The 26964-nt window shown below is 42.1% G+C and overlaps 1 protein-coding gene across 24 annotated transcripts in view; it reads right to left on the bottom strand.

The window, feature by feature from the left end:
• Positions 1-26964, bottom strand: part of NRCAM (neuronal cell adhesion molecule) — a 116627-nt gene that overhangs the window by 37028 nt on the left and 52635 nt on the right. For 9 of the 24 annotated variants that reach the window (XR_009555732.1, XR_009555733.1, XM_060244902.1 and 6 more), the window contains 4 exons: positions 21393-21597; positions 20721-20843; positions 16237-16422; positions 308-373 (listed from right to left, as the gene is read on the bottom strand). Coding sequence is in view for 22 of the 24 variants with exons in the window: in XM_060244902.1 (XP_060100885.1) it covers positions 308-373; positions 16237-16422; positions 20721-20843; positions 21393-21597 (580 nt within the window). In the remaining 2 variants the exon portion in view is untranslated. The remainder of the gene's footprint in view (positions 1-307; positions 374-16236; positions 16423-20720; positions 20844-21392; positions 21598-26964) is intronic. The other 15 variants (XM_060244923.1, XM_060244908.1, XM_060244917.1 and 12 more) reach the window with 3 other exon arrangements.

Raw genomic sequence — 26964 nt, 5'->3', positions numbered from 1 at the left:
ACTACAGGGTTAGCAGCAATAGTAAGAGAAGCAAAAGAATGAATATGTTACAACGAATCCTATGCACTCCTCACAGTAGGACTTACGAATGGGTAAACATGCATATGGTGAGGCTGTGTGCTTATGAAATTTACTGCTCGCTGAAACCTGCAATTGTCTAGATTATGGGAAACAGCAAACATGATTACCAGCATATGACCTCCTCTTTTTATGCTATTTTGCAAATTCCATAATTCCCTTTTTTTGTAGAAGATTGCTTTTCGGATGTTTTCACGGTGCTTTATACTTATAAAATAAAGAGTAATACCCTTATAAAATGTTGGATGGACGGGATGCATTATACGGGAGGTTTCAAACAGGTTCTCTGAATATCCTTCATCAGAGAAAGCAGGAAAAAGAAAAATAAAGAGTGAAAATATTTGCACTGTAAAAATGTTTCAAATCAGTCAATATCATTTTACCTGTTAAGTAAAATAATACATGCAGAAACATATAGTCATACTGGTTCTTTTTAAAAAAATCATTTTACTACGTACAAAGAATACCAAATGAAAAGAGGAATGAGTTTTATATACAACATTCAAGGTACCTTGAAATGATAATCACCAATCATTCTCCACTCGGTCCAAATAACATGAACTTTTAATACTGGGAGGGATGAAGTTCCAAGTACACCTGCTGTTTAACCTCTATTTTTTAATTGCATTCCTAGGGAGTTATCATAGATACCCTCTCAGAGCAAACTTCTAAGCACTGAATTGCAGATAGCATTATTTTATCACAGCATGCTCTCAGAGATCAGTCTCCATATGTAGCCTGACTTGGTCAATAAAATACCATTTTCCCTACTAGTTTTGGAAAAAAAAAACAGTGCAGAATAATCTGTCAAAGAAAGCAACATTCACAGCAGATTATGCTGTGGGTTGATTTGTCTCAGTTGATTGCCCAACTTACATCAAATGAAGCACAAGTCTTCATTGGCTGTAGAAAAAGCAAAGTAGCCAATATGAGGAAGGTAGCGAAACTACAGGAGCTTAGCGTACAGCTATGTAAATAAAAAAAACCCGCTAAGAGACACCATAAATTTTAAACAATAAAACAGTGTAATGCAGAGATCAGAGGTGTTCTGACAAAGCTTGCATGTAGAACTTCAAATAGGCAAGAGCATGTAGCAACAAGACATTCACAGAAGACAGTTCAAAAACAGTCTTTCCAAGGAGTAACAATATTCCAGTATTTAGTTTGTGGAACTAAAAGAAGCCCTTCCAAAGATGTCTGTTCTAGATATCAAGATATTTCATCCATCTTTCTTCAGTTTGAAGGCTTATTTATCACTGGAACCCAATCTTTACAATACATTCACAGAAGACCAACAAGGTTCAGAACATGTCTGTTAGACATGAGAACCTGGAAATCTAACAGGCATGTTCTGAACCTTGTTGGTCTCCTGTGAATGCATTGTAAAGATTGTAGCAAACCATGTGGATGCCTGGTGCAGCCTGCCCTCAAAATCATCAGCTTATTGAAATAAGCAGTGACGTGGGGCTCTTCTACACTCTTTTTTCCATCACTTATGTGCCCCTATTGCTTGGGGGGGGGGCTCTTTTCCACATATGTTTTGCTCTTAGTGGTTATTTCAATATTACATTGCTGTATCTCTGACATATTTCCCTGCACTTTAAAACTTCAGGGAACTATGCCAGAGATACAGCAATGTAATATTAAAGTGACCACTAGAAGGAGAAAACCACATTTGTAAAAGAAAAAAGAAAAGCAACAGAGGATCACAAGTGATGAAAATGAGATGGTGGAAGAGCCCATAGATCAGCCATTTATGTAAGTTGAATACAATTAAATAAATAAACTAGTTAAACCCACGCTTGGTATCTCATGTCCTCCTTTGGAGGGTACCAGGGCAAACTTTTGAGGTTTAAAAACATGTTTGGTTCTTCACTAGGGCCTAAGATACATAGTTATATGTTAAACTACTGCTATAAGAGGAGGGCACTGCTTTTTGAACTTGCCTCACCAACAGTTTGCATAAAATCAGTTTTGATGTATGCATTGATTCAGAAAAATAGGCCTTGCATGATTTAAACGAGTGATCTAAAATGACCCCCTGTACAGATTAGAAATAAAAAACTAGCTAAAACTTATGTTAACCTATTGCAGTAAAGGGATCTGCTGCAGGATCAATCTTTGTACATTCTTCAACTTCCCACATTTAAACCAATTACAAGTCCTAAACTTTCAGGATATTATGTGCAAACTGAAGGACACAGGTCTCAGGATTAGGCCACATCTAATTTTTATTAGGCTGCTGAAGAGATTTTAGAATATATTGACTGGAATTTTAAATTTATTTTGAGATATTGCAGAACTATAAGGCTGCATTAAACAGCAGATTTTGGGTGCTATTAAAAATGGTGGAGACAGACAGATAGTCAGTTCTGAACTATAATGAACAAGCCATCAGTGTATTCTTCTGCACAGATCTTGCTGAAACAAACTTTTGCACTCCCCCCCCCCCAACAGCTTTCTAATAAGTATGGCTGATTGGATATATTTGAAAAACAGCATCGCATGCAATAAATTTCATTGTTAAGTTATGGAGCTCTTCTGCCCTGCCTAGAAATAATTCTTTCCTGATCTGAGGTCAGGCTGACCTATTGAATGAATATCTATCCCTTAACCATAGACACCAAATGTCACAACAGGAAAAGGGAAGAAAAATAAGGTGCATACTATTAAACAAAAAGGAATAATACTGCATGAATTCAGCCTATGTCAATATGAACAACTGTGGAAATGAGCAAAATGCAAATTACTTCAGAGGGTCTTAAATCTTCCTAATGATAATGTTATTTCCACCCTACTCCACTGCATTTTATAACTGTCAATGACTTCTAAAACTTATGAAGTTTACTTATTTATATGGTATCTCTCTTTTTACTTAACTATATGCAGATGGGTTATCTACTCCCTTGATCTTTTACTTATTTAACTGTTCCATTACCCTTGCAAAAATATCTTTCTTGTCAGGAAACTGCAAATTAGTCAGAAATATAGTTAAGCTTCAAACTACAGAAGAAAATTTGGCAAACAGAATGAAAGTTTTTAGAGCAGAACTCAGTACTTCTAGACAGTATGGATTTTCTTAAAGCTGATAATGAAATTGCCTTTGTATCTGCAATATCATATATTTGCAACCTTCATTAAAGACAGATAACATTTCCTGCTGGCTCTGACCAGCACACTTCAAAATATCTAAAAGGATATCACATACCACTGAGAAAATATCTCTTTCGAGTTAAACTATGCAAAATCATAAAGATGCTGGGGGTAACTATTCTTCTATTACTAATGTCTACAGGCCATTGGGGATGTGTGCTGCTTCATTGCATTTATAGGCTATTTTATTAGAAAGACTTCAGACTAAAGTGGCCAAGCATATAATAAATTTTCTCTTATAATTCTCTCTCTGTCATTTCACATCAGTATAATTGAATCTGGTTTACTGTATGCTCCTTGTTCAGGACTACTTTTTTCTTTTTAATTTAAAGAACCCTTTATGGATCACTCTGTCAATTTGCTTTATTTCTGTTGTCTTGGTTGCTTCCATGGCTATGAAAGAAACGGAACAGCTCTCTAAATGAGTAATGATAAATACTGCATGTTTGTATACTCTAAAAACTAAAATAAAATATCACAGTAAGTGTACACCAAGAGCTGAAAGGCAGGAGGAGACCATAACTTCAGTCAAATTAACATTAATTCTGACTACAATACTATGCACACTTATCTGGGAGTAAGATGTCATGAATAAGGTATTCAAGCCATTGCAACAAATTAGTCTCAACTAATACTAGTTTCAGATAAATCAGGATCCATTCTTCAACCCTGTCTAGATTCCTGCAGTGTGGGTCAGTTAAACCTTACTTTGTTAAAAAAAAAAAACAAAACCCTATTGCTCATTAGCACAAATTCAACTTGGAACCCGTACCTTCTAATCCAGTGGTCCCCAACCTTTTCTGGCACCAGGGACCGGCAGGGTGGGGGAAACGCAGGGGGGGGGGACTGAATTTGGCTTCCCCCCCAGCGCCACACAGCCTCGCTGCCCTGTGCCACCCCCTCCTCCTCCTCCTGCATCGCTTCCTCCTCCCTCCATGTTTATTATGTTAAGCCAGGGGAAGAGTCTTCCCGGCTCTTTAAAAGCTCACCTCCCCCCCCTCCACGGCAGCAGCAGCAAGTGATCTGCTAAACAAGTGGTGCTGCCTTTGCCTCCAGAGGCAAAGGCAGCGTGGCTTGTTCAGTGGTCGCTCGCTGCTGCTGCTTTCCTCCATAAATCAACTGCTGCTGCTGGGGAAGGAGGTGAGCTTTTAAAGAGCCGGGAAGGCGCTGTCCCTGGCTTAATCTAATAAACACAGAGGGAGGAGGAGATGATGCAGGATGGGAAGGAGGCGGCATGGGGTGGGGGGGCAGCTTGGCTTGTGGCCCAGTTGCTGATGGGCCACGGACCACTACGGTCTGGGGCCCAGTGGTTGGGGACCGCTGTTCTAATCAATAAAACACAAGGAATTTACAGTGCAAACAGACTGAAACCATTCCTATGGAAGTCAATGGGTGTAGAAGAGCATAACTCTGCTTAGGACTGCATCACTGGTATGCTGACAAGGAGATAACTCTTAGCACTACAACAGAGTATGAAAGCTGCAGCAAATAGCTGCTGAATATCACAGAAGTTTTTTTTTGTTTAAAGAAGACCAGAGGCTGAATGAAAATCAGTTCTCAAAGTCTTCTGAATGTTAACTGTTGTTTCCAAAAAGTAGCAGTTTACAAGGTAGAATACATAAGTGTAGGGCTTTATATATATATCTGCAAGCTCATTCTCCTCTCCCCCACTATTTCCTCTTTCCCGACCCTCTCCTGTTTTCCTGCTTCCTTCTCTCCTTTCTAGGGTTACCAACCTCTAGGTCAAACCTGGAGATCTCCTGAAATTACAACAAATCTTCCAACTACAGAATCAGTTCTCTAGAGTTGCTAGCTCCAGGTTGGGAAATTCCTGGAGTTTTGAAGGTGGAGTCTTGGAACAGTGAGGTTTTGGCAGTGAATCAACTTCAACAGGGTATAATGCCATATAGTCCACCCTGCAAAGCAGCCATTTTCTCCAGGGGAACTAATCTGCCATCTGGAAAGTAGCAATTCCAAGTGATCTGCCACCCACACCTGGAGGCTGGCAACCCTTGCTTACCCATTGGAACTGCCTTTGGAGGGTGGAGTCTATGGTATTTACCCCACTGATGCCCATCCCGTCCTGAAACCCTACCATCCCCAAACTCCACCCCTTCAAAACTCTAGGACTTTCCTAACCTGATGTTGACAACCCTATTTCATTCCCACCAGGCCTCGGATTCAGCAGGAGCTCACAGGAGCGCAACTCCTGAACCTTTCTGAGAATTCCACCTCCTCCTTCCTACCTTGTCCATTGAGGTGCAGCTGCAGAACAATCCCTGGATGAACTCCACCACCTATTTTTCTACAAAATGACCCCTGTTCTCACCCAACAACCATTCTACCTTTATTTGCCCCTCTAACTTAAGCTTTCCCTCTCCCTCACACCTGGAAGTCTCTGCCTAGGAAAACTATTGCCAGGTGTGTGGTGCCAGCGACTGGGTGGTAGGGAACCATGAATGATTTGTGGGGTGGCACCTCAATTTTCCCTGTATCCTCCTCCCCACACTATTTCTTCTTTCCCTCTCCCTTACCCTCTCCTCTTCCCCTGCTTCATTCCCTTCTCTGCAGCCATTCACCAATCTACCTTTTTCCAATCTTCCATCTTCAGCTTTCTTTATTATTTATTTACTTCATTTTGCTCTACCTTTTTTCCATAGTGGCGATCAAAGAAGCTTATTCTCCTCTCCTCTTTATCCACACAACAGCCCTATGAGGTAGCCTTGACTGAAAGTATTTGATTGGTCCAAAATCACTCCGTGAATTTCCATAACAATATGGAGATTCAAACCTGGGTCTCACAGACCCTACTCTGAAGCTCTATCTACTTGGCTTTCATAGGGTGGCTGATGATGAACAGCAAGAGGCAGCCAGGCCTAGTTGAGTCATGGAAGTCAGGTGGCATCAAGTTATCCATATATTGCTGCTAGGCCTAAGTTTGTCAAGTGGGAGCTGAAGATCTAGAATTACAACTGAACTCCAGATGACACTGATCTGACCCTCTGGAGAAAATGATTGCTTTGGAAGGTGGACTCAAATCAAATCAAATTTAACATGGTCAGAGACCCATCCCAAAAAGAAAGAAAAATAAGTAACAAGTGGCATTAGAAAAAACAAAGTATACAATTGGGTACAATATAAAATGTTATTGGGTGCAATATAAAATGTTATACATAAAAATTTCAGTTCCCATTTCTAGTTATAAAACAAGGTAAATTAAAATATTACATAGATATTTAAATGTTTTTATCAATTAGGTGTTTATGGTATATTATGCCTTGTACAGCAAATGACGCCTTCATAGTAATTTCCTGCTTCTTACCTGCTAAAATCTTATCTAGATAAAATCTAATATCTCTCCCCCGGAATTGGTCACAAATAGGAACAACATAAGTCATACAAATGTTCTGATAAAGTTTACATTCAAAGAGAATATGCTCTCGTCTCTATCCTCCCATCTCCACAAATACATAATCTTTCCTCAAAGGGGCGCCTTTTGTATTTGCCTTCTGTGACCGCTGAAGGGAGCATATTCGCTCTCATGAGTGTGAAGGCTCTCCTATAATCAGGTTTATCTAAATTCTCCAAGTATGGCATCAAAACTATTTGATTCAGGTTTCTCATTTCTGAAGGATAACATTTAATCTGGGACAAATCATGTTGTCTTTCAATATCTAGAATCCTTTGTTTAAGGAAGGGTTTAACTGAACTACCCTCCAACTGCATCATAAACTGTTTATAGAGCCCATAATAAGCTAGTTTAAGCTCAGGTTTTTTTACCCAGTAAGGTGTCACAGAGTCTTTTATTATCAGACTCGTTAGTTCAGTAGGGTTAGCAATTAGTTTATACCAATATAGAAAGATAGCAATTCATAAACGGGCCTGTAAGGTGACCATGCCAGTTTCCACTTGTATGAAAGTGTTTGAAGCACCAGGTGAGGCTTGGAGAACTTGCCTTAGAAACTTATATTGGACTCTTTCTAATGCTTGCCAGTGTGTCTTATGTGGAGATATACTCAAAGGGGCTCCATATAGTAGTTGGGCAAGAGATTTAGCCTTAAAGATCTTAACAGCTGCAGCTACATTCCGTCCTCCTGAGTTCCAGAAAAATTTCTCTGTTGCCCCCACACTTCTAGTCGCATTCATTATGGCATGATCCACATGCGCCTTTCTGGAGCCAGAGGATTGAAAAACTACTCCAAAATACTTGAAACAGCGAACCTGTTCAACGTCTACTGTGTTGATTCGCCAATTATATGTTCTATGTTTGTTGGCAAAGACTAAGACTTTCAGCTTCTGGTAATTGATTTTAATATAATTGGAATGACAATATTGAGCTAAGATTTTCATAGCTTGTTTAAGACCGACAGGGGTCCTAGAAATCAGCAGCACATCATCAGCATATGAGAAAGAGGATATGTTTCTTGGCAATTTTAGGAGCATGCACCTCCAGACAGTTCAGATGGTTCTCCACATCGTTAATAAAGAGGTTAAATAGGGAAGAGGCCAAAATTAAGCCTTGTTTGACTCCCTTTTCTACATTTATGGCTTGGGGGTCTGTTCTCACTCAGAAGTTAGTGTTCCTGTATAAGGTTTTTATTAGGGCCAGTAATCTCCCCTTCACCCCCATATCCTTCAACTTTCCCCATAAAACGTCCTGATGTACTAGGTTGAAAGCAGATTTAAAATCTATGGCTACATATAAGGAGGAGGAAGTATTAGCAGAGAATTTGGATATTAGATTATCTAGCACTACACAATGATCTAGTGTAGAACAACCTGATTTAAATCCAGCCTGTTCCAACCCAAGAATATTTTGTTCGATCCATTTGTTCAATTTCTCTTTCAGTCGACTGGCATAGATCTTGGTATACTTAGGAAACTAATTGGCCTGTAATTGGTTGGGTCCTTTTAATTGCCCTTTTTGTAGATGGACACTATGACTCCATTCCCATTATCTAGAGATTCTCATTGTTCTATCTATTGTAGTAAATACCTTGGCAAGCAGCAGGGCACACCAGTCTATATTTTCTTTAATCAACTCTCCAGGGATTAGATCAAGGCCAAGGGCTTTTTTTGACTTTAAAGACAAAATTAAGGATTTTACTTCAGATGGTTCAACAGGTGGCCATTCTGGTAGATTCTCTGAAATCCCCATCAAAGGAGGTGGCTCCTCCATTGATCCATATAGTTCTTTATAATAATTATCCCAAGCCTCTAGCATAACCGCATTGGAAGGGTGGACTCTATGACATTATATTTGGCTGAGGCCTCTCCACTCCCCAAACCCTGCTAAGATTGCCAATCCCTAGTTAATGGCAGGGGATTCCCTGGTTTGGAGTCCCTCCCACCACTTCAGGGCTATCAGAAAGTAGTGGTAGGGAAATATCTGCTGGCTGCTCCATTATATCCTATGAAGACAGGTCCCCATAGGGTATAATGGAGAACTGATACATGGGTATCTGGGGCTCTGAAGGGCATTTTTTGAGGTAGGGGCATCAAAATTTCAGCATAGCTGCTGGTACCTCTCCTCAAAACTACCCCCAAATTTCAAAAAGATTGGACTGGGGGTCAAATTTTATGAACACCAACAGAAGGTGCTCCCATCCTCCATTATTTCCAATGGAGGAAAAGCATTTAAAAGGAACATGGTCCCATTAAATGCAACGGCAGCTCACCTGGAAGTTGCTTCAGAGTTCTCTTTCCTGGAGCCTCCCTTGCCTCACCCAGAAAGGACCCAGGAGCTCCCCTGTCAGCTGAAGTAGGACCTAGCAACCCTAAACCCTGCCTTCCTCAGACTCAACCACAAAATCTCCAGGACCTTCCCAACCCAAAGCTGGCAATATGGCCCCAATGAGTCCTCCCTAAAAGGCCAAAATAGCTTGAAAAAAGCCCTTCCCCCTCCCCTGCCATTTACTAACAGAACCAAGCCAGAAATCTGTGGTTGTCTAGAAACAGCCACTTTTCAAATCTGTTACTTAAAGCTACAGGTATTCTGCTTATCATTTTTAAAAAAACCCCACTGTTAAGTATTTGGGATTTTTCAGCAAACCTGGGGAGTTGTTCAGGTTGGAGGAAAGATCTGCCTTGGCCATTTACAGCTGCACTTTCTGGCTTCTGACTTTGTTATTAGTATATACACAAATGGGAACCCACAAGGACTTGCAGGAGGCATCTCACTTTGCCCTCTCCCACTATTTCCTCTTTCCCTTTTCTGAAAGCAACCTGGATCCCGGCTGCCTTCTTTCCTTCTAGGGCTGCCAAACTCCAGGTGGGGGCTGGAGATCTCCTGGAATCACAACAAATCTCCCAGCTACATAGATCTCCAGCTCTCACCTGGAGGTTAGCAACCCCAGTTTCCCTGGAGGAAATGGGTACTTTGGAGGATGGAGTCTGTCTGAGGTCCCTCCCCTCCTCAAACTCACCTCCCCAACTCCCTCCCCAAAAAATTTCTAAGAATTTCCTAACCTTCTTCCCTCTTCTTGGCAGTCCCCATATCCTCTCCCTGCCTTATTCTGTCTTTCTCTGCCATTCCAACCTACCTTTTATCTGCCTCCCATTTCAGCTATACTTATTCTTTATTTACTTCATTATAACCCACCTTTCTCCACAGCGGAGGTCAACGTGGCTTACATTATTCTCTTTTCCTTTTTATCAACTCAACAACCCTGTAAATTACCTGGGTCTCACAGACCCTACTCTGAAGCTCTAATCTCTAAACCACACTAGCTTTCATAAAGTGGCTGCAGTTCAAATGTAGCAGGCAGCAAGGTTAGCTGAGTTATACAAGTAGGGTAGTTGGGGGCAGGGGATCCCCCAGTTTGGAGGCCTTCCCTCTGCTTCAGGGTCATCAGAAAGCAGGAGAGGGGAAGGAAATGTCTGCTGGGCGTTATTCCCTAGGGAGACTGATTCCCATAGGGTATAATGGAGAATTGATTCACGGGTATCTGGGGCTCTTGGGGGGGGGGCTGTATTTTGAGGTAAAGGTACCAAATTTTCAGCATAGCATCTGATACCTCTCTTCAAAACACCCTCCAAGTTTCAAAAAGTTTGGATCAGGGCGTCCAATTCTATGAGTCCCAAAAAGAAAGTGCCCCTATCCTTCATTATTTCCAATGAAGGGAAGGCATTTAAAAGGTGTGTGGTCCCTTTAAATGTGATGGCCAGAACACCCTTTGGAGTTCAATTATGTTTGCCACACCCTTGCTCCTGGCTCCACCCCCAAAGTCCCCAGATATTTATTGAATTGGACCTGGCAACCCTACATGCAAGTCAGGTGGTATCAAGTCACCCAGAGGTTGCTTCCAAACCTAGGGCTGCCAACCTCCTGGTGGGACCTGCAAATATACTGCAAATTACAACTGATCTCCAGACAACAGAGATCTGTCCCCCTGGAGAAAATGGCTGCTTTGGAAGGTGCACTTTATGGCATTATATTTAGCAAAGGCCTCTCCTCTCCTCTAAACCTGCCCTCCGAGTCTCCAAGAATTTTCCAACCTGGAGCTGGCAACTCTAGCCAGGCCTTGCCCCAATGAATTCTCCATTAAAGGCCAAAACAGTACTGGAAAGGTCTCTGCCTTTCGTCCTGTCTTTTTAGTGACAGAAACTGAAACCGGGAATACTGTAGATCTTAGTAACAGCCACTGAGGTTGTTACTAAAAGCTACAGGTGCTCCTTTTATAATTTTTTTTAAAGCTACCCGGTGTTGGGTTTTTTTGTTTGCTTGTTTTTAGATTTCACATTTTTTCTGCAAACCTAGGATTCTTTGCAGGTTTTTAGAACAATCTGTCTTGCCTGTTCACAGCTCCAGTCACCAGTTTTTAAAGATGACCAAACTTTGCTATTAGACTATAAGATAATTCCAAGTAGGCAGCAGTGTTGGTCTGAAGTAGTAGAACAAAATAGGAGTCGATTGCACCTTTAAGACCAACTTAGTTTTATTCAGAACGTAAGCTTAAAACTAAGTTGGTCTTAAAGGTGAAATCGACTCCTATTTTGTTCTAAGATAATGTTATCAGTGAACTTATTTTTGCAATGGCTTTCACTGTGTAAAATTACGTGTATGGAGACTGCAGGCTTAGATATAATTATTTACTATGGAAATTCAGATTTGGGGATTCTTCTCCCTGAGTAATCTATCATCATCAATCCAGTATCAGCAAGTTATTTCAATTTTCTGTCCAATTTTCTCTTTAAGTACATGTGATAATCGTTATCAAAGGAAGAGAAAAATGGGAAATTCCAAAAAGATTATGTAGATCATGACATGTTAACAATATTTCAGTTTTAGTTAATGAATCCACAGAACTCCTCATTAGCCAAGTGAAACAAATGGGCAAAATATATATATAAAAAATTTCCAACAGTGATCTATTTTAGTAAAGAGTATTCTTTGCACAGAGCAGAACAATACTACTGCAGCAGAATAGTGCCAAACTCTTTCATAAGATTCCCATAAGAACTGTCCACAAATGCAACTGCACACCCACATGGCCAGGAATAGCAGTTAACATTAACAATCACTGAATATAATACATCTATCATATGGTACAAAAATATCACAGTTCTGCATATACATGATAATATGAAATGGTTTGGATCATTACTATATTAGTATTATTGAATCAATACTGTATCATATGTCCTTTTCATAGCATTTGTAATTTGTTAAGAAATACATTGTTGTACATGTAATATGAACCATTTTCACAGTGGAAAACAAGTAGAAAAAATGGCAACTTCTCCCAGATCCTAAAACAATTATTTTTATAGGAAACACATTTCAGCTTATCTTTTATTGAACTAATATTTTAATTAAGCGGCTATTACAATGAAAAGAAACCAGAAATTAGGATCCAATCTGAATTGTGTATTCTAAACTATGTTTTTCCTATAAAATTCTATATATTCTTTCATATAACCTCCCCCCACCCCAAATTCTTCTCAAGTTTTAACTTTTTAATGCAGGTACCCAACTAATCTGAGAATTTCTATTATAGTAGATAGCACATTTGGCACCCACTGTGACATTATCCAGTGAAACAACAGCTAAAGGGAGCCAAAATAATTGTGTAAGTATAAAGCCCATTTCCTTGGCTTCCATTATTTGCTAATACTTAATGTTTCCAGCATCCTATGCCCACTCTGATTTATGCAACATTCACATACAAAAAGCTCAAGAGGAGGGTGCCACTGCCAAGGACCAAGTACAAGAGCAGCCTCCTCCCAGCCCCGACAGTCAGAGACCCTGAAAGAGGAGGTCACAGGATGAGCAGCTTGCTTCTGTGAATTCACTTCAGCTGCACTGCTGCCAAAGGACAGGCTGAACCACATAGAAGAGAACTCAGTGCAACCTGATTGACTGATGATCACTTCACTTGGTAATGTACAAGCTGAAAGAACATAGACTCACTTTTTTTTCTTAAATCCATGAAGGCAGGTACCATGCTAAATAAATGAATGAGTGTCTTGCAACTTCCCTAGCTAATGTTTCAGTAAATTATTCCTTTGTTTTAACTGCTGTATTATTAAAATTTAGAAATGAAAAATCCAGAAACAAACAAACAAAAAAACTCACTATCAATGCTAAAGTTTATTTTACCTTTACTTACATCTATATTATGCGGCAAAAAGTAGTGTTAATGGAGGAATATCAAAAAGGCAATAAATATTACAACAGAATGTTTATATAAATGTATAGCATAAATCTACACATTAATATTAAAACATAAACATGCAGTTAAACAAAAAGTATTAGAACAAGGGAATAAGACAGTAAAATAGTCAGTGATTATAAAATCCTATGTTAATAATTATGCATTTTGTTTATTTATACTTGTTAATACTGAGTTTCAAATTGATAAATACCTGAATCTTACAGACTACCAACCGTTCAATCAACAGGTATCATATACACACATGCAAAATAACTTTCAATAAAAATGCTTTAATATTGAAGGTGTGTGAAACCATTCTGTAGAGACCATTCTGCTGATGTGGATGATAGTTATTCCTCCCCCCCCCCACCCCCTCTCCTCTCTTTCTACAGCTCTTCAAGCTGTATGGCACACTGTTCAGGATAATCCTTTTACTCTCCATGTTAGACTTGTTGGGGGGAGGCAGGGGGCTTTTGGGCAAGGAAAATAGTGAAGAAGATGGCCTTCAAACTATTTATTCTATGTCCTGGAGACTGAATTCCATCCAACATTTATTTTCCATAAAAATGCCATACTAGAAAAGTTCTATTTTTTTTGGGGGGGGGGGGGGAATTTTCACCTCTGGCAACTTGTCATTGTCCACAATATTAAATAATCTTTGACCCCACCTATGTATGTATGGCATACATATTTACTTAAATAAATGGAATGTTGTGTTTGGTTCTGATTTCATTCTCCTTTGCATGATATATGTGTGACAGACATCATATGTGTGTGTGGGGGGGAGGGGGTTAAGGGTCAGCATCAGCATACCCTGAAGTGAGGCATCTCCCAGGGTCCACTGACACCCCCCACATCTGTACTCCCTTCTCCTGCATGCTTACTTGCAAGCACTCCTCATTCTTTGTTCTTGGATGCCTGGGCTGCTGAGCAATGCCATGGAAGAGCATACAGATAGTGCATATGATGCCTTATGGTTACAGCAGCAATACTCTCTGCTACACATACCACCCAGTGTCATTGAAAAAAGGGAGTGCAGGTGGCTCTTTGGGTAGTGGGAGGGGTTGTGAGTAGGCACACGAAGACTACACAAACAGGAGAGGGTAGGTGGGTGGGGAGCTAGACATATTGTGACCTAGAATGTTAGCTTGTTATTGCTATCTAGTCTTTGCATATGTCAAAACATCTTTATTAATTGTAGGCTAATTTGCTGTTCACCTATATAGAGGCATCTGCCTATGGTTTCCAAGTTTCCAAATACCTTTATTGGCATAGAAATAAAAAGTACAGCATAGCAAATTAACATGGAGTTTCAACTATAAAAACCAGTCAAACATCAAAAAGGAGAGCTAGTCTTTTGCTCCCTGATTGTTATGGCAGCCAAAAGGTACTTTGCAACTAGGCTTGTGATATGGGAACGTTGGTCAGATAGCAGAAAAAACCCTAACTTTGCTTCTGGTAATCCATAAAAATTAGACAGAATAGGTTTGATTATACAGTCCTGCGCTTCCCCATAAAAATCACAGTGAAGTAAGACATGGGCGACCATTTCAAGGTGCCTTCCATCACATGGGCAGACTCTATCCTGATAAAGGATGTTGGCAGACCTCCCAGACAGTACCACTGAGGTTAGAACACTGAGTCTTGCTAACACAAAGGAGCGGCGTAACTGGGGTGAAGTAATCTGGGAAAGGTAGGCAGTAGGCAGCCCATGATCTGGGAAGATACCAAATGCTAAAGGGGAACAAGTTTTATGTCCAGAAGAACAAAAGGACTGTTTCTCAGTATCTAAGATCCTCCGTTTCAGGATTCTGAATGCCTGCGTTTCACTTAGCATACAGAGGTTGTCCAGGGGTACATCTATGGAATGTATTTTCTTCTGGATCTGACTATACCAACTGGAAACGAAGGAATTCGCTAGCATCATATGGATATAACTAGCAAGGTCTGCTCTATAGTGTAGGCGTAGCCAAAACTTTATAGTTAGTAGCCATGCCCTGGTCTCAATCAAACGGGTTCCAGTCTCTAGGTACATTGCAACATAGCTAACACAGTTGGGGACCCCCAAAATACGGCGTAAAAACGCTGCCTGAATTTGCTCAAGTTGGAAATTGAGGGCGCAAACCCAAATGGGGATCCCATATAACAACTGAGAAACTGTTTTAGCATTAAAAACACGAATGGCAGCTGAGACAAATTGGTTGCCGTTCTTGTAAAAAAAGCTAACCACCACAGAAGAACTACACCTTGCTGAGATGACTGCTTGCTTGCATTGTACTGTCCAGTTATGATTATATTGGAAAAAGACCCCCAAGCACTTGAAAGATTTCACCTGTTCAATATTATTTCCCTTGAGGCACCAGCTTTGAGGTTTCCAGGACTTTGAAAATACTATAATTTTGGATTTTACATAGTTTATAGACAGGAAATTTGTCTTGCAGTATGAAGTAAAAACGAGTAACAGGTTCTTGAGACCCTTCTGTGAACAAGGCAGTACAACTGCATCGTCAGCATAGAGCAATAAAGGGATAACGAATGGCCCAAGTTTAGGGGAGTGACCATCAATAGCATTTAGAGAGGGGGCCAGATCATTTAGGAATAAATTAAATAAATAAGGGGCTAGAATACAACCCTGTTTGACTACCCAATTGGAAATGATTTTTGAAATTAATGCACCTAGGTCGTTATATCGCACTTGATAGCTATTAAGGGAATACATTTTACGAATAAGAAAAAGTAGGCATTTATCCAGACCCATGATGTCCAATTTGTTCCAGAGAAGATCCCTGGGAATAGCGTCAAATGCCCCTTTTAAATCAAGGAAGGTCGCAAAAAGCTTTCTTCCCCCTCTACCACTGTATTTCTTTATCAGAATTATACAGTGGTCCATTGTAGACTTGCTGGGACAAAATCCAATCTGTTTCCAACCAGATAGGACTGGGAATGTTGGATATATATACTAGTCTCCAAAATTATGGGTACTTGGATTTGATCTAATGAACAGCAGGAAGTGGGGCAAATATATTCACATAATACAGATCTATTGTATAAAAACAATTGAAGATCATGGATTTCTTGTCACTGTAGTTCAATTTGAAATGACTATGTAAATGAAAATTTCTAAATGATAGCTTTTCTGGTAAAAGATGTAAGCAATTATATGGCTATATCACACCCAACTTCTGTTTTGATAAACATTCTGAACAAGTTTTCTTAAACATCAACATTACTTACATTTTAAAGAGCATTAGTTGCTACTAAAAAAAAAAGACCTAGGTAAAATCACATTTATATAATTAGACAAATCTGGACAGTTTTTAAAATTTAAGTGAACCTTCTTTATACATACCCATCTTACCTTCATCCATAATTGTTACTGCCTCCTCTGTTACTTGACTTCCAGATCCAACTGATGTTTTTGCATTAAAGTAAAACTTGTATCGAGTGCTGTAATTTAAGTTGCTTATTATCATGGTTGTCTCATTAGCTGGAATAGTGATCTCTTCCAAGCGGCCTAATTCGTGTGTGCTATTAACTGCCATTGTAAGATAGTACAAAGAATAAAGTGAATATCTAATTTGGACATGACATTATGTAATAACAGATGCTGTATCAAAAAGCTTTATGCCAGATGCTGCAGTCCTTTTCTAAACCATTTACAGAATTATTCAGTTTTTGACATGAAAATGGTTTACATTGGCTAGATCCCATTGTAATGTTTGCTCTTTTCTGAGACCCCTTATATATAAACACCTGTAAAGTCACCTTTCTGTAGTGATGTGTCTTTGTTACTTCTTTGCCTTCCTTAGCATTTCCTACTTATTTTAGCTGCCACCAAAGCCTCTTGCTTTAGAATTCTGAGCTGGACCCAAAGAACAAGACTGCTTAGCTATATTTGATAGAATGGCAGAACAGTCAGCACATGGGGTGCCTCTGAGATTAGAGTAGATTTCTTTACTCTAAATAAAAGTTGTCTTCTAAATGTAAATATAGAATTTATTAAGCAGGATAACAGTGGAAAAGTTTCAATAAAGTTCCTGACTGTAATGGTACAAATAAGTGCAGTTCTTCTTTCCCTTCTCTCTCTCGCGGGACAGGTAGGTTCCTTAAATAGACCTAATCACAAAGGCTTATATTTTCATGCCATTTATGCTAATATTTATTTATTGCATTTATGGAATGCCTAATCCCACAATTGTGGGGCACTAGGAGATGTACAGTATTGTAAAAACTGTAAAAACCATAAGATCAATATCAAAACATGATTTAAAATCAAGTGTCAAAATTTGCAGTTCCCTCCTATTTCTGGCCTGTGGGCACCTCATGGATATGGGGGAGAGAAAGTGAATCAGTCAAGGGGACGGAGAGCAGGGGAAGGTGCCAGTCATGATGTAAACTGTTGCTGCCCTCAACAAAACACCTGGTGGCATGTCTTTGCCTTACAGACCCTGCAGAACTGCATAAGATGCCGCAGACCCCAGAGAGTTCTACCAGGTTGAGGCCTTGGCCCTGGTCGAGGACAGCCAGATATATCTGGGGACAGGGATCACCAGCAGGTTGTTATCTCAGGAGTGTAACGCTCTCCTGGGTGTACATTGGCCCAGACTGCTCAAAGCCTTGAAGGTCAAGACCAAAACCTTGAACTTGATTCAGTGCTCCACTGGAAGCCAGTGCAGTTGGCACAGTACAGGTCAATTAAGTGTAGTCTGTGGTGTTCCCATCAAGACTCACACCACTGCATTCTGTAACAGTTGGAGCTTCTGGGTCAGTAACAAGAGCAGGCCAGTGTAAAGTGAGTTATAGTAGTCTAGACTGGAAGTGACTGTTGCATGGATTACTGTGGCTAAGTCAGAGCACAACAGGAATGGGGCCAGCTGCTGAGCCTGGTGTAGATCGAAAAATGCCAGCCTGTATGTATGACCTTGTCCTCCATGTTCAGGGACACATCCAGAGTCACACCCAGATTGTCAAGACTGTGCCAGTACCTATGGCACCCCATCAAGAGCAGGTGATCTGAACCAAAGCCCTGAAGGCCCTCCCCTCTTAGCCACATAATCTCTTTCTCTGGTGGATTCAGTTTCACCCTGTTCTTTTTTTTTTTAATTTTTTTAAATTAAATATTAACAAAGATACAAATTAACAAACATCAACTATAACACTAACAAACATAGAATCTACCCACAAGCCATCATATTATGAAACATACCAAGCAGAGTATAGATCTAATATAAAGCAAAAGTTAAGTACTTGTCCGGTAATTTACACAGTATATTTTGTTCAGATTGTACAGTCAAAAAAGTAAAACCATTTCTCCACAAACAAGTTTTTTTCCAGACCTGTATTGGATGTTTCAGAATTTTTTATGGTAGTAGCTAATTTATCCATTACTACTAGGTCCCAAATTTTTAAAAACCAATTACGTTTAGAAGGTAAAACAGAGGCCTTCCAATGATGGGCTATTAATAGTTTTGCTGCTAAAATAAGCAATGAAACCAGTTCACGCAGTTTTTTTTTTAACCATCCCACCATGACCTCCAGATCTGCAGCCAGATTTTGTGGGGCAGCATCCGGGTGGCTGTCCAACAGCAGATACAGCTGGGTGTCATCGGTGTCCTGGTAGCACCCAAGTCTGAAACTCTGTGCTAGCTGGGTGAGGAGGCACATGTAGATGTTAAATAACATTGAGAAGTGTCCCCTGAGGGACCCACACATTAGAGTGTGTCTAGAGGTCACATTATCTCCCAGCACCACCCTCTGTCTCTGACTGTCGAGGAATGAGGTAAGCCATTGAAGTTCCACATCAGTGAGGTGGTACCACAAAGAAGAGAGATTTTTCTCAGACTCCACACTTCACCTACTCAGCTGTCTTCCCTTTACACACACAATGAACAAGCTATCTCTCCGAACCAATCAGCTTTTTCCCCAAGCGTACATTGGGGGAAAGCTATCATTGAATCATAGCATATGTCAATCACCCATCCAGCCCTGCTCTTTTTTACTCTATAGGCCTACATTTTAGCCCAAAGCAAATTACATATAAAACTCTACATTAAACCAAAGAAATAAACACACAATATATATTTACATAGCAAAACATCACACTCCCCAATTAATATTTTCTGTCTATCTCATGCTATGGCTGCAAGAAAGATGGTATATAAATTAAGTAAATAAATAAGGCAGCTTACTATTTTCAAACAGAAGCATCCTGGCATGCTTGCTGTAAAGTGGAACTAGGCTTGGGGGATGAGCAGACATGAAATTGGCCTCTCTCATCTGGGACCATGGCTCTGCCACCCCTCCATACTCAGGGACTACACAAAAGACAGACTTCTCTTCTGGTCAGCTCCCACCAATTATATAAGAAGCCAGTGTAGGACAAGGCCCATTTCCAATTCCCCATGTAATGTTTTGATATAATACAAAGAATCATGTACCTAATTAGTGTAACACAGTACATGGGAAAATGGTATAAGGAATTTCTGTGACATGTTATTCACATTGCTTGCCACAGTGAGTAGTGGGAAAGATGTTCAGTTTCACCACAAAATTATCTATCCTACTATGTGTCTGTTGCGATTTCCTTCTCAACATTATGCTGGTCTGCAGTGCTAAAGATTAATAACGCTACATATTTTAATATTTTTCTGGAGGCTGCTTCATATGCTTTATTTCTGCTTTTGAAAGTACAGAAACCTGCTAGAATGCAGCATTTAAGTGTCCTCTAGTTTACTTACTTTATTTATATCCTGCTTTTTGCCCCCAATGGGGACCCAAAGCCGCATACATCACTATCCTCTCCTCCACTGTATCCTCACAACAACCCTGTGATGTAAGGTAAACTAAGAGTGTGTGACTGGTCACCCAGTGATCTTCCATGGCTGAAGGGGATCGGAACCTAGATCCTCCAGATCCTTGTCAAACACTACACCACACTGGTTGCACTATGGCTACACAATGCAGGGATCTCTGAGCTGTTTGGAGCTTTCTGAAGCTTGTATCCATATAAGAAACAACATTCTTTTTCTGATGTAATGTCACTTGGTCCTCTGTGAAATACAGAAAGAAAGCCTGTGACCAAAAAAATTACTGTTTTTCTTGGACTAAAGTGATGTAACCATGGAATTATTCTATTGACAGAAGGCTGGGGACATCTGAGGGGGGGAAAACCTGCTCATTGAGTTTTGTGAGATGCTGGATGCCTACGTGTGAAATTAACTGCCTGGTTGTGACTGAACTAGTTCAGTGTTATAAAGGAAGATAAGAGAGACAGAAAGAATTGCTTGGCTTCTTTGAAGCCCTGCTCTGCCATGTATATTGTGTTCACGCAGGAACAGCAGAACTGTGGCTTAAATCATCACAATCAACAGTTATTTGTATTTATACCGCACTTTTATCTTCAGTGCAAACCCAAAGTAGTTTACACAACTGTTTACCCCTCTCTTCCATTTTATTCTCACAACAATCCTCTGAGGGAGGTTAAGCTCAAAGAGAGTGACTGGATCAAGATCAGACAACAAGCTTCCATGTCTGTATGTAAACCTGAGTTTCCCTGGTCCTAGTCTGATACTCTAACTACTGCATTACACTAGCCTATGCTGTGATTGAATGTAGCCTCTGGCTTGCACATTCCTTCTCCCAAGGAAGGTTATTCCTTCAAGCTAAACACAAGGTTTTCAGAAAAACGTTTTGATTTAATGTCATTTGCTCTCACTTGAAATGCTGATGTAATCTCCCTTCCCTCATAAAGAGATCTTGTATTCAACCATACTAAAAGTTATAGTTCCATTTTAAGTGAGTAGTATTTGTATAAATAAAACTTCTGATACTTACTTGGCTGAAATCTCAGTGTATATCCTATCAAAACACCATTTGGATGAGTAGGTGGTCCCCATTCCAAAGTGAGGGAGTTCAAACTTGGATTAGTAATCTTCAAAAAGGAGGGTGCACTGGGAACTTTTAAGAACATAGTATAACACATTTTAAAGATAATATGTCAAAATAATAAAATTCAATCTTCATATAATGCAATGAATTACATTTACTTACAACTTTTCCCTTGAAGTATACTAGCTGTAATAATGGCCTGCATCCTAATCCCATCCATACCTGAAGTTAACTACTGATTTCAATGGTGTTTAAGTATGTTTACTGTGCAATCTTACAAAATCTTTCCTTCAAATAGACTTCAATAGGATTCTGAGTGCTATAAGGTCTGTAAGTATTAAATTATGCTGATACTTAATAAACAGAGAAACATTTTTAAAAAGCCTTTAAAACTTGCAATTAAAATGCAATATTAATACTTCTGACTTTTTCACTCAGTAGCAAGTTTTAAAGAATACTGGCTTTGTTATTGCATTCTTTTCCTAAGGTTGGTGCAGGTTCCTCCTTTTTTATATAATAAAATCTACATGTTATTTTTATGAGAGTAATGAAAATGTTCCCACTTAAAATAAGTCAGTAAATACTTCGGTTGTATTGAGCAGTTTTTTAATTGCATACCTCCTTCAGGAGTTGTAAATTTCTTGTCAGGGGTTGCTGGTCCTTCTCCTTTTCCATTAAACACTTTAACATTCAGCTTGTAAGAACTGTATGGCTCCAGTCCTGGTAACATCCCATGTGTCTTATCTCCACTGAAAGTCAACACCTTTTTGTCTGCATGCCGCTTACTTTTTCCAGATAAACTTTGTACTTTCCAGTAGTAAATCTAGACATCAGGATGTACACTATGGTAAGATTTTGGTACACCTAGATATATAACTAAAATATTTAATATACTATGATGACACAATTATTTCCTGAACTTGCTTGCTTTCATGCAAATCTCATTTACTTTAAGGGCATATATAGCCCACTATCATATCTTTTGAAGCATGTCTCACTGAATTAAAAGACAGGTTGCTTACCTGTAACTGTAGATCTTCAAGTGGTCATCTATGCATTCACACTCATGGGATAGAGTGCCTGCGCCGATCCCCAAATCGGTACCTAAAAAGCCTGGGATTTTTTCACGCTCGGCACCAACGGGCATGCGCAGGCATCCCAGTGCGCATGCTTGCCGGCGCCAGCGCAAGGATCCCGCCAGTTCCTTCCTGACCGCTGGAAGCCCCTACTGGAGGGAGACCGTCAGCAGTGGGGAAGGAGGGCGGATAGTGTGAATGCACAGATGACCACTCGAAGATCTACAGTTACAGGTAAGCAACCTGTCTATTTTCTTCGTGGTCTCTGTGCTTCACACTCATGGGAGATTAGCAAGCAAGACATACCTGGAGGCGGGAAGACGGTCAAGCAGAAGAAACAGCTTGCAGCACCGCAGCTCCCAGACAAGTCCTCTGTTGAGCATGCACGTCCAGCGCGTAGTGCTTCATAAAGGCATGCAGAGAGGACCAGGTGGCAGCCTTGCAAACATCTGTCAGGGAAACGCCTTTCAGGAATGCCACCGACGTTGCCATCGCTTTTGTAGAGTGTCCACGAATAGGCCCAGGTAAGGGCTTCTTAGCCAACAAATAACACAGTTTAATAGTCTCAGTGAGCCATTTCAAAAGCCGCTGAGACGAGATCCTGGAACCTAACTTAGGAGCAGCATAAGAAACAAAAAGCTGCTCTTGGAGCGACTTAAATAAAACAATAAAGCACGCTTCACATCTAGAGCATGCAACCTACATTCCTCATCCGAGGAAGGTGTAGGATGAAAAGTGGGCAACCAAACTTCTAAGTTGAGGTGGAACTGAGAAACCACCTTGGGGAGATATCAGGAGTTAACGACACTCCAGCCTCCTAAAAACCTAGATATGGGTAGTCACAATGCATAGCTGTGAGCTCCCCTGCACGGCATGCTGATGTGATGGCTACAAAAAAAGCAGTCTTCCAAGATAGAAGCTGTAATGAACATGTGGCCATTGGCTCAAAAGGACGTCGAGTTAGCCTGTCCAATACTAAAGTCAAATCCCACAACTGTGGGGATGATCTCGATGGAGGATGAAGCCTAAGCAAACCTCTTAGAATGAGGGTGTGCAAAAACAGAGTGCCCCTCAACTGGTTCATGGAACGCAGAAATTGCTGCCAAATAAACCTTGATGGAAGAAAAAACAAGGCCAGCATCCATCAGAGATAACAAAAACTCAAAAATTACCAACAATCCCACCCTTTGGGGGGAAACTGAGGGATGAACTAAGAACTGCAGAAACCTCTGCCACTTCCTATCATAGGAAGCGCGGGTAGAAAGTTTCCTGCTGTTCAAGAAAACATGTTGGACTTTGCTAGAGAAACCACAGGGTCAATGAACCATGCTGTCAGCTTCAGGTGGGGCATGTTGTGATGGAGTACATGACTGTCCTGAGCTGACGGAAGGTCCGGTTCCACCGGAAACTGGTAGAAAACCCCCCTCGCCAGTTGGAGCAGGATCAGGAACCAGTTCTGGCGAGGCCACCAGGGAGTCACCAGGATACAGCATGGTCTCTCTCTTGCGAACTTGTTGACCACCCTCGTCAGTAGTGGCAGAGGTGGAAACAGTTAAAGGAACAGACCTTCCCATGGGAACAACAGACCGTCTCCCAACGACTCTGGCTCTGAGCCCCCTCTGGAGCAAAACAGAGGACACTTCTGGTTTCGGCTGTGGCAAAGACATCCACCTGAGGATACCCCCAGAGCTGAAACACGGGTTGAAGGAAGCGCCACTGTAACTCCCACTTGTGCGGGGAAGCCGCACCCCTGCTGAGGGAGTCTGCTTGCAAGTTGAAGTCCCCTGGGAGATGCGCTGCCTTCACAAAGATGTCGTGGTCAAGGCACTCCGACCACAGATCCAGCGCCAGCGCACAAAGCCATCGAGAGACTGTCCCTCCCTGCCTGTTGATGTAACACAGGGTATTGTCTGTTAGCAGAGCAACAACCTTCCCCGCCACCATGGGGCGGAAAGACCGAAGAGCAAAGTGAACCGTCAGCAGTTCCAAGTAATTTATGTGGCAGTGAGTCAATTTCAAAGGCCAAGGAACCCCCCCCACACACAGATTGTCCATGTGGGCCCTCCAACCCCATAAAGACGCATCTGTTGTGATAGTCACAGTTAGTGCAGGTAGATGGAAGGGAGCTCCCTGACAAATGTTGTCCTTTGACTTCTACCATTGCAGTGTTTGAAGTGCCACAGGTGGAATTACAAACCTCTTTTGAGGTGAGTCCCGTAACGGGCGAAACTGACGAAGAAACCAAAGCTGTAGGCCTCTCACCCTCAGCTTTGCAAAGAGCAGCACGCTTGTAGTCGCCGCCATCAGCCCCAGCATCCGCTGCAGCTGCTGCAGCTGCTGCACCGTGCCCCACTTTCGACTCTGCAGAAGTTCGACAAGGTTGATAATGTCCATTGCTCTCTGCTGAGGCAGAAACGCGCGATGAAGGTTCGTATCCAGCAAAGCCCCTATGAACTGAACTGTCCTTGATGGAGTAAGGTGTGATTTCTCCAAACTGACCTGCAGACCCAAGGTGTCAACAAGACGAAGAGTGATGGCAATGTGGGATGACAAACTCTCTTTCGACTCTGCCACAAGGAGCCAGTCATCGATGTATGAAAAGATGACTATCCCTTGAAGCCGGAGATGGGCAGCCGCAACGCTCATCATCTTCGTGAACACCCGAGGTGCGGTGGACAGACCGAATGGAAGAGCCTTGAACTGGAAGCGCTGAGAGCCTACTGCAAACCAAAGGAAACATCTGAACGCAGGATGGATGCTGACGTGGAAGTATGCATCCTTGAGGTCCAGCGTTGCCATCCAATCTACTTGGTTGATGAGGGGCAGAATTGTTTGCGGAGTGGACATTCTGAACTTCTGGTACAAAATAAATTTGTTCAGTTTCTGAAGATCCATGATTGGTCTTAGACCCCCGTCCCGCTTGGGAACCAGGAAGTAACGAGAGTAGAAGCCTCCCGTCCTGGCCTCCATAGGGATGCTCTCTATGGCTTGTTTCTGTAAGAGGTTGCTCACCTCCGCCAGCATAGGTGGGGTAGGGGGAGTGGTAATTACCACAGATTGGTTTGGAATCTGAGCAAAATCTATTTTGTAGCCTTCCACTATGATGGAAAGCACCCACCTGTCCGTAGTGATGGACTCCCAGGCCTACAGGAATGGGCGGAGGTGGATAGACGAAGTGGAAGTGGGGACGGTGACGCATGCTGCCAGAAAGTCAAAGGCCCTGCTTTTGAGGGCGAGTGCCCTTGGACTTGCCGGTGGTCTGTGAAGCATAACGGTTTCTGTTGTTCCACCTGTATGGGGACCTACTCTCAGGTTGAGCAGAGCGAGGTCTCCACTCCTGTTCCAGGGAGAATTTTTGGTATGGCTTCTTTGCCCAAGGCTTGTGCCACTGTTTCTGTCTCGCAGCTCTGGAAGATGCCGGTACGCCCAGGTTCCTGGAAGTTTTTATACTTTTATCCATTTTCTGGAGTGCATTGTCGGTGGTAGAGCTGAACAGGCCTTTGCCCTCGAAGGGCAGATCTTCAGCATAGGCCCTGGTGTCCTGCTTGAGAGCCGTAGATCTAAGCCAGGAGTGGCGGCGAAGGCAGACGGCAGAAGTGATGGTCCTTGCTGAGACATCGACCATGGGCTTTGCTGCAACCAGTTGTTGTTGGCTACAGCAAAGCCTTCCTTCTGCAACTTCTTTGCAGCCGACCTCTTCTCCTCACTCAGGGAAGACAGGAAGGGGGTTAGTTGTTCCCACACTGAGTATTGGTATCTAGCCATGCACGCGGCATAGTTAGATACCTTTACTCCCAGCGCCCCAGCAGAGTAGAACTTACTCTCGACGTTATCCAGCTTCTTTTCCTCCTTGTCTGATGGAGAGGAGTGCGTCTTGCAGCCTTCGATGAGGAGGAAATGACCACCGAATTTGGCTTTGGGTGTGTAAAGAGGAACTCAGCCCTGGACCCTTGGACATGGTACATATGGTCCAACCTTCTCGATGACACGGGTGTAGAAGCAGGCTTCGCCCAGGGCTCCTTCACCACCTGTAGGATGACCTTCGTCACCGGCAGGACAACCGCTGTAGATGTATCCCGTTGCATGATGTTGAACATGTTATCGTCTACAACAGGTTGCAGCTGTGTTACTGGAAGCGAGAGAGAGAGTGCCATCCTCTTCACCAGGTCCCCGTACGACTTCAGATCCTCCAATGGTGAGATGGGAAAATCCTCAGCCGTAGGTTCCAGGGAAGGTTCCAAAGCCCGGTCTGGATCGTCGGAGTCCGATGATGAAGACTCTGTGTAGAGAACGTTCTCAGAGCACTGGAGTAGACTCTCTGACAAGCGACCAGATCAACACCAACGACTGAGGTTGGACTTCACCACCACGCCGCATCTGTCAGGACAGAGATCGATGCCGAAGGACACCATCTAGAATGTTGAGACAGCCTGGACATGTGGGATGCCTCGGACTGCTGGTCCCAGTCTGCGAACTCGTGAGGAGGGTACCATTGGTACAGTGGGTAGGGATAAGTGTAAGGAGGCCATTGGCGCTGCTCCCATGGCGGAAGTGGTAGGAAGTGACGAGCTACTGTAGTCGGTTCCAGCTCTCTCCGGCCTCTCGCCTGATCCATCGGTGCCGAAGGCTCCATCGGTGCTGACACCTCCACCTCCGAGACCGAGTTGCGTCACTCTCACTGCGATGCCTGGACCCTGAAGAGTGGGAGCGCTGAGTCAGATCGATCTCCTGCTCCAATGCCGATAGGTGCAGCTGCGAAGCACTGTCTCTCGACACCGAAGGGCTACGACGTGGGGACGCCAAGATCTTCCTCGGTGGAGCTGTCTATGTCGAGGAGTCATGAGAAGGTGAAGGCGTGCGGGATGGTCTCTTCTTCTGCTTCTCCTTTGATTTCACCTTCTTCGGCACGGATGATCGGGTCCCCGAGTCATCCCGACACCTCTTAGCTGGGGTGTCCACTGACCTTTCAGAAGGCCGTTTCGTGGAATGCCCGTGCTCGACCGGCATCTCAGTCCTGATCGGCAAAGTATCAGCCGATGTGACCGTCGGGGCCGATGCCATATTTTGAGGACGAAGTGCCGACTCAACCAAAGCCACCGAAAGCCTCACCGCTC

Source organism: Heteronotia binoei, chromosome 8 (assembly GCF_032191835.1).
Source record: "Heteronotia binoei isolate CCM8104 ecotype False Entrance Well chromosome 8, APGP_CSIRO_Hbin_v1, whole genome shotgun sequence".
NCBI lineage: Eukaryota > Metazoa > Chordata > Lepidosauria > Squamata > Gekkonidae > Heteronotia > Heteronotia binoei.
This window is presented reverse-complemented; position numbering and strand designations above follow the sequence as displayed.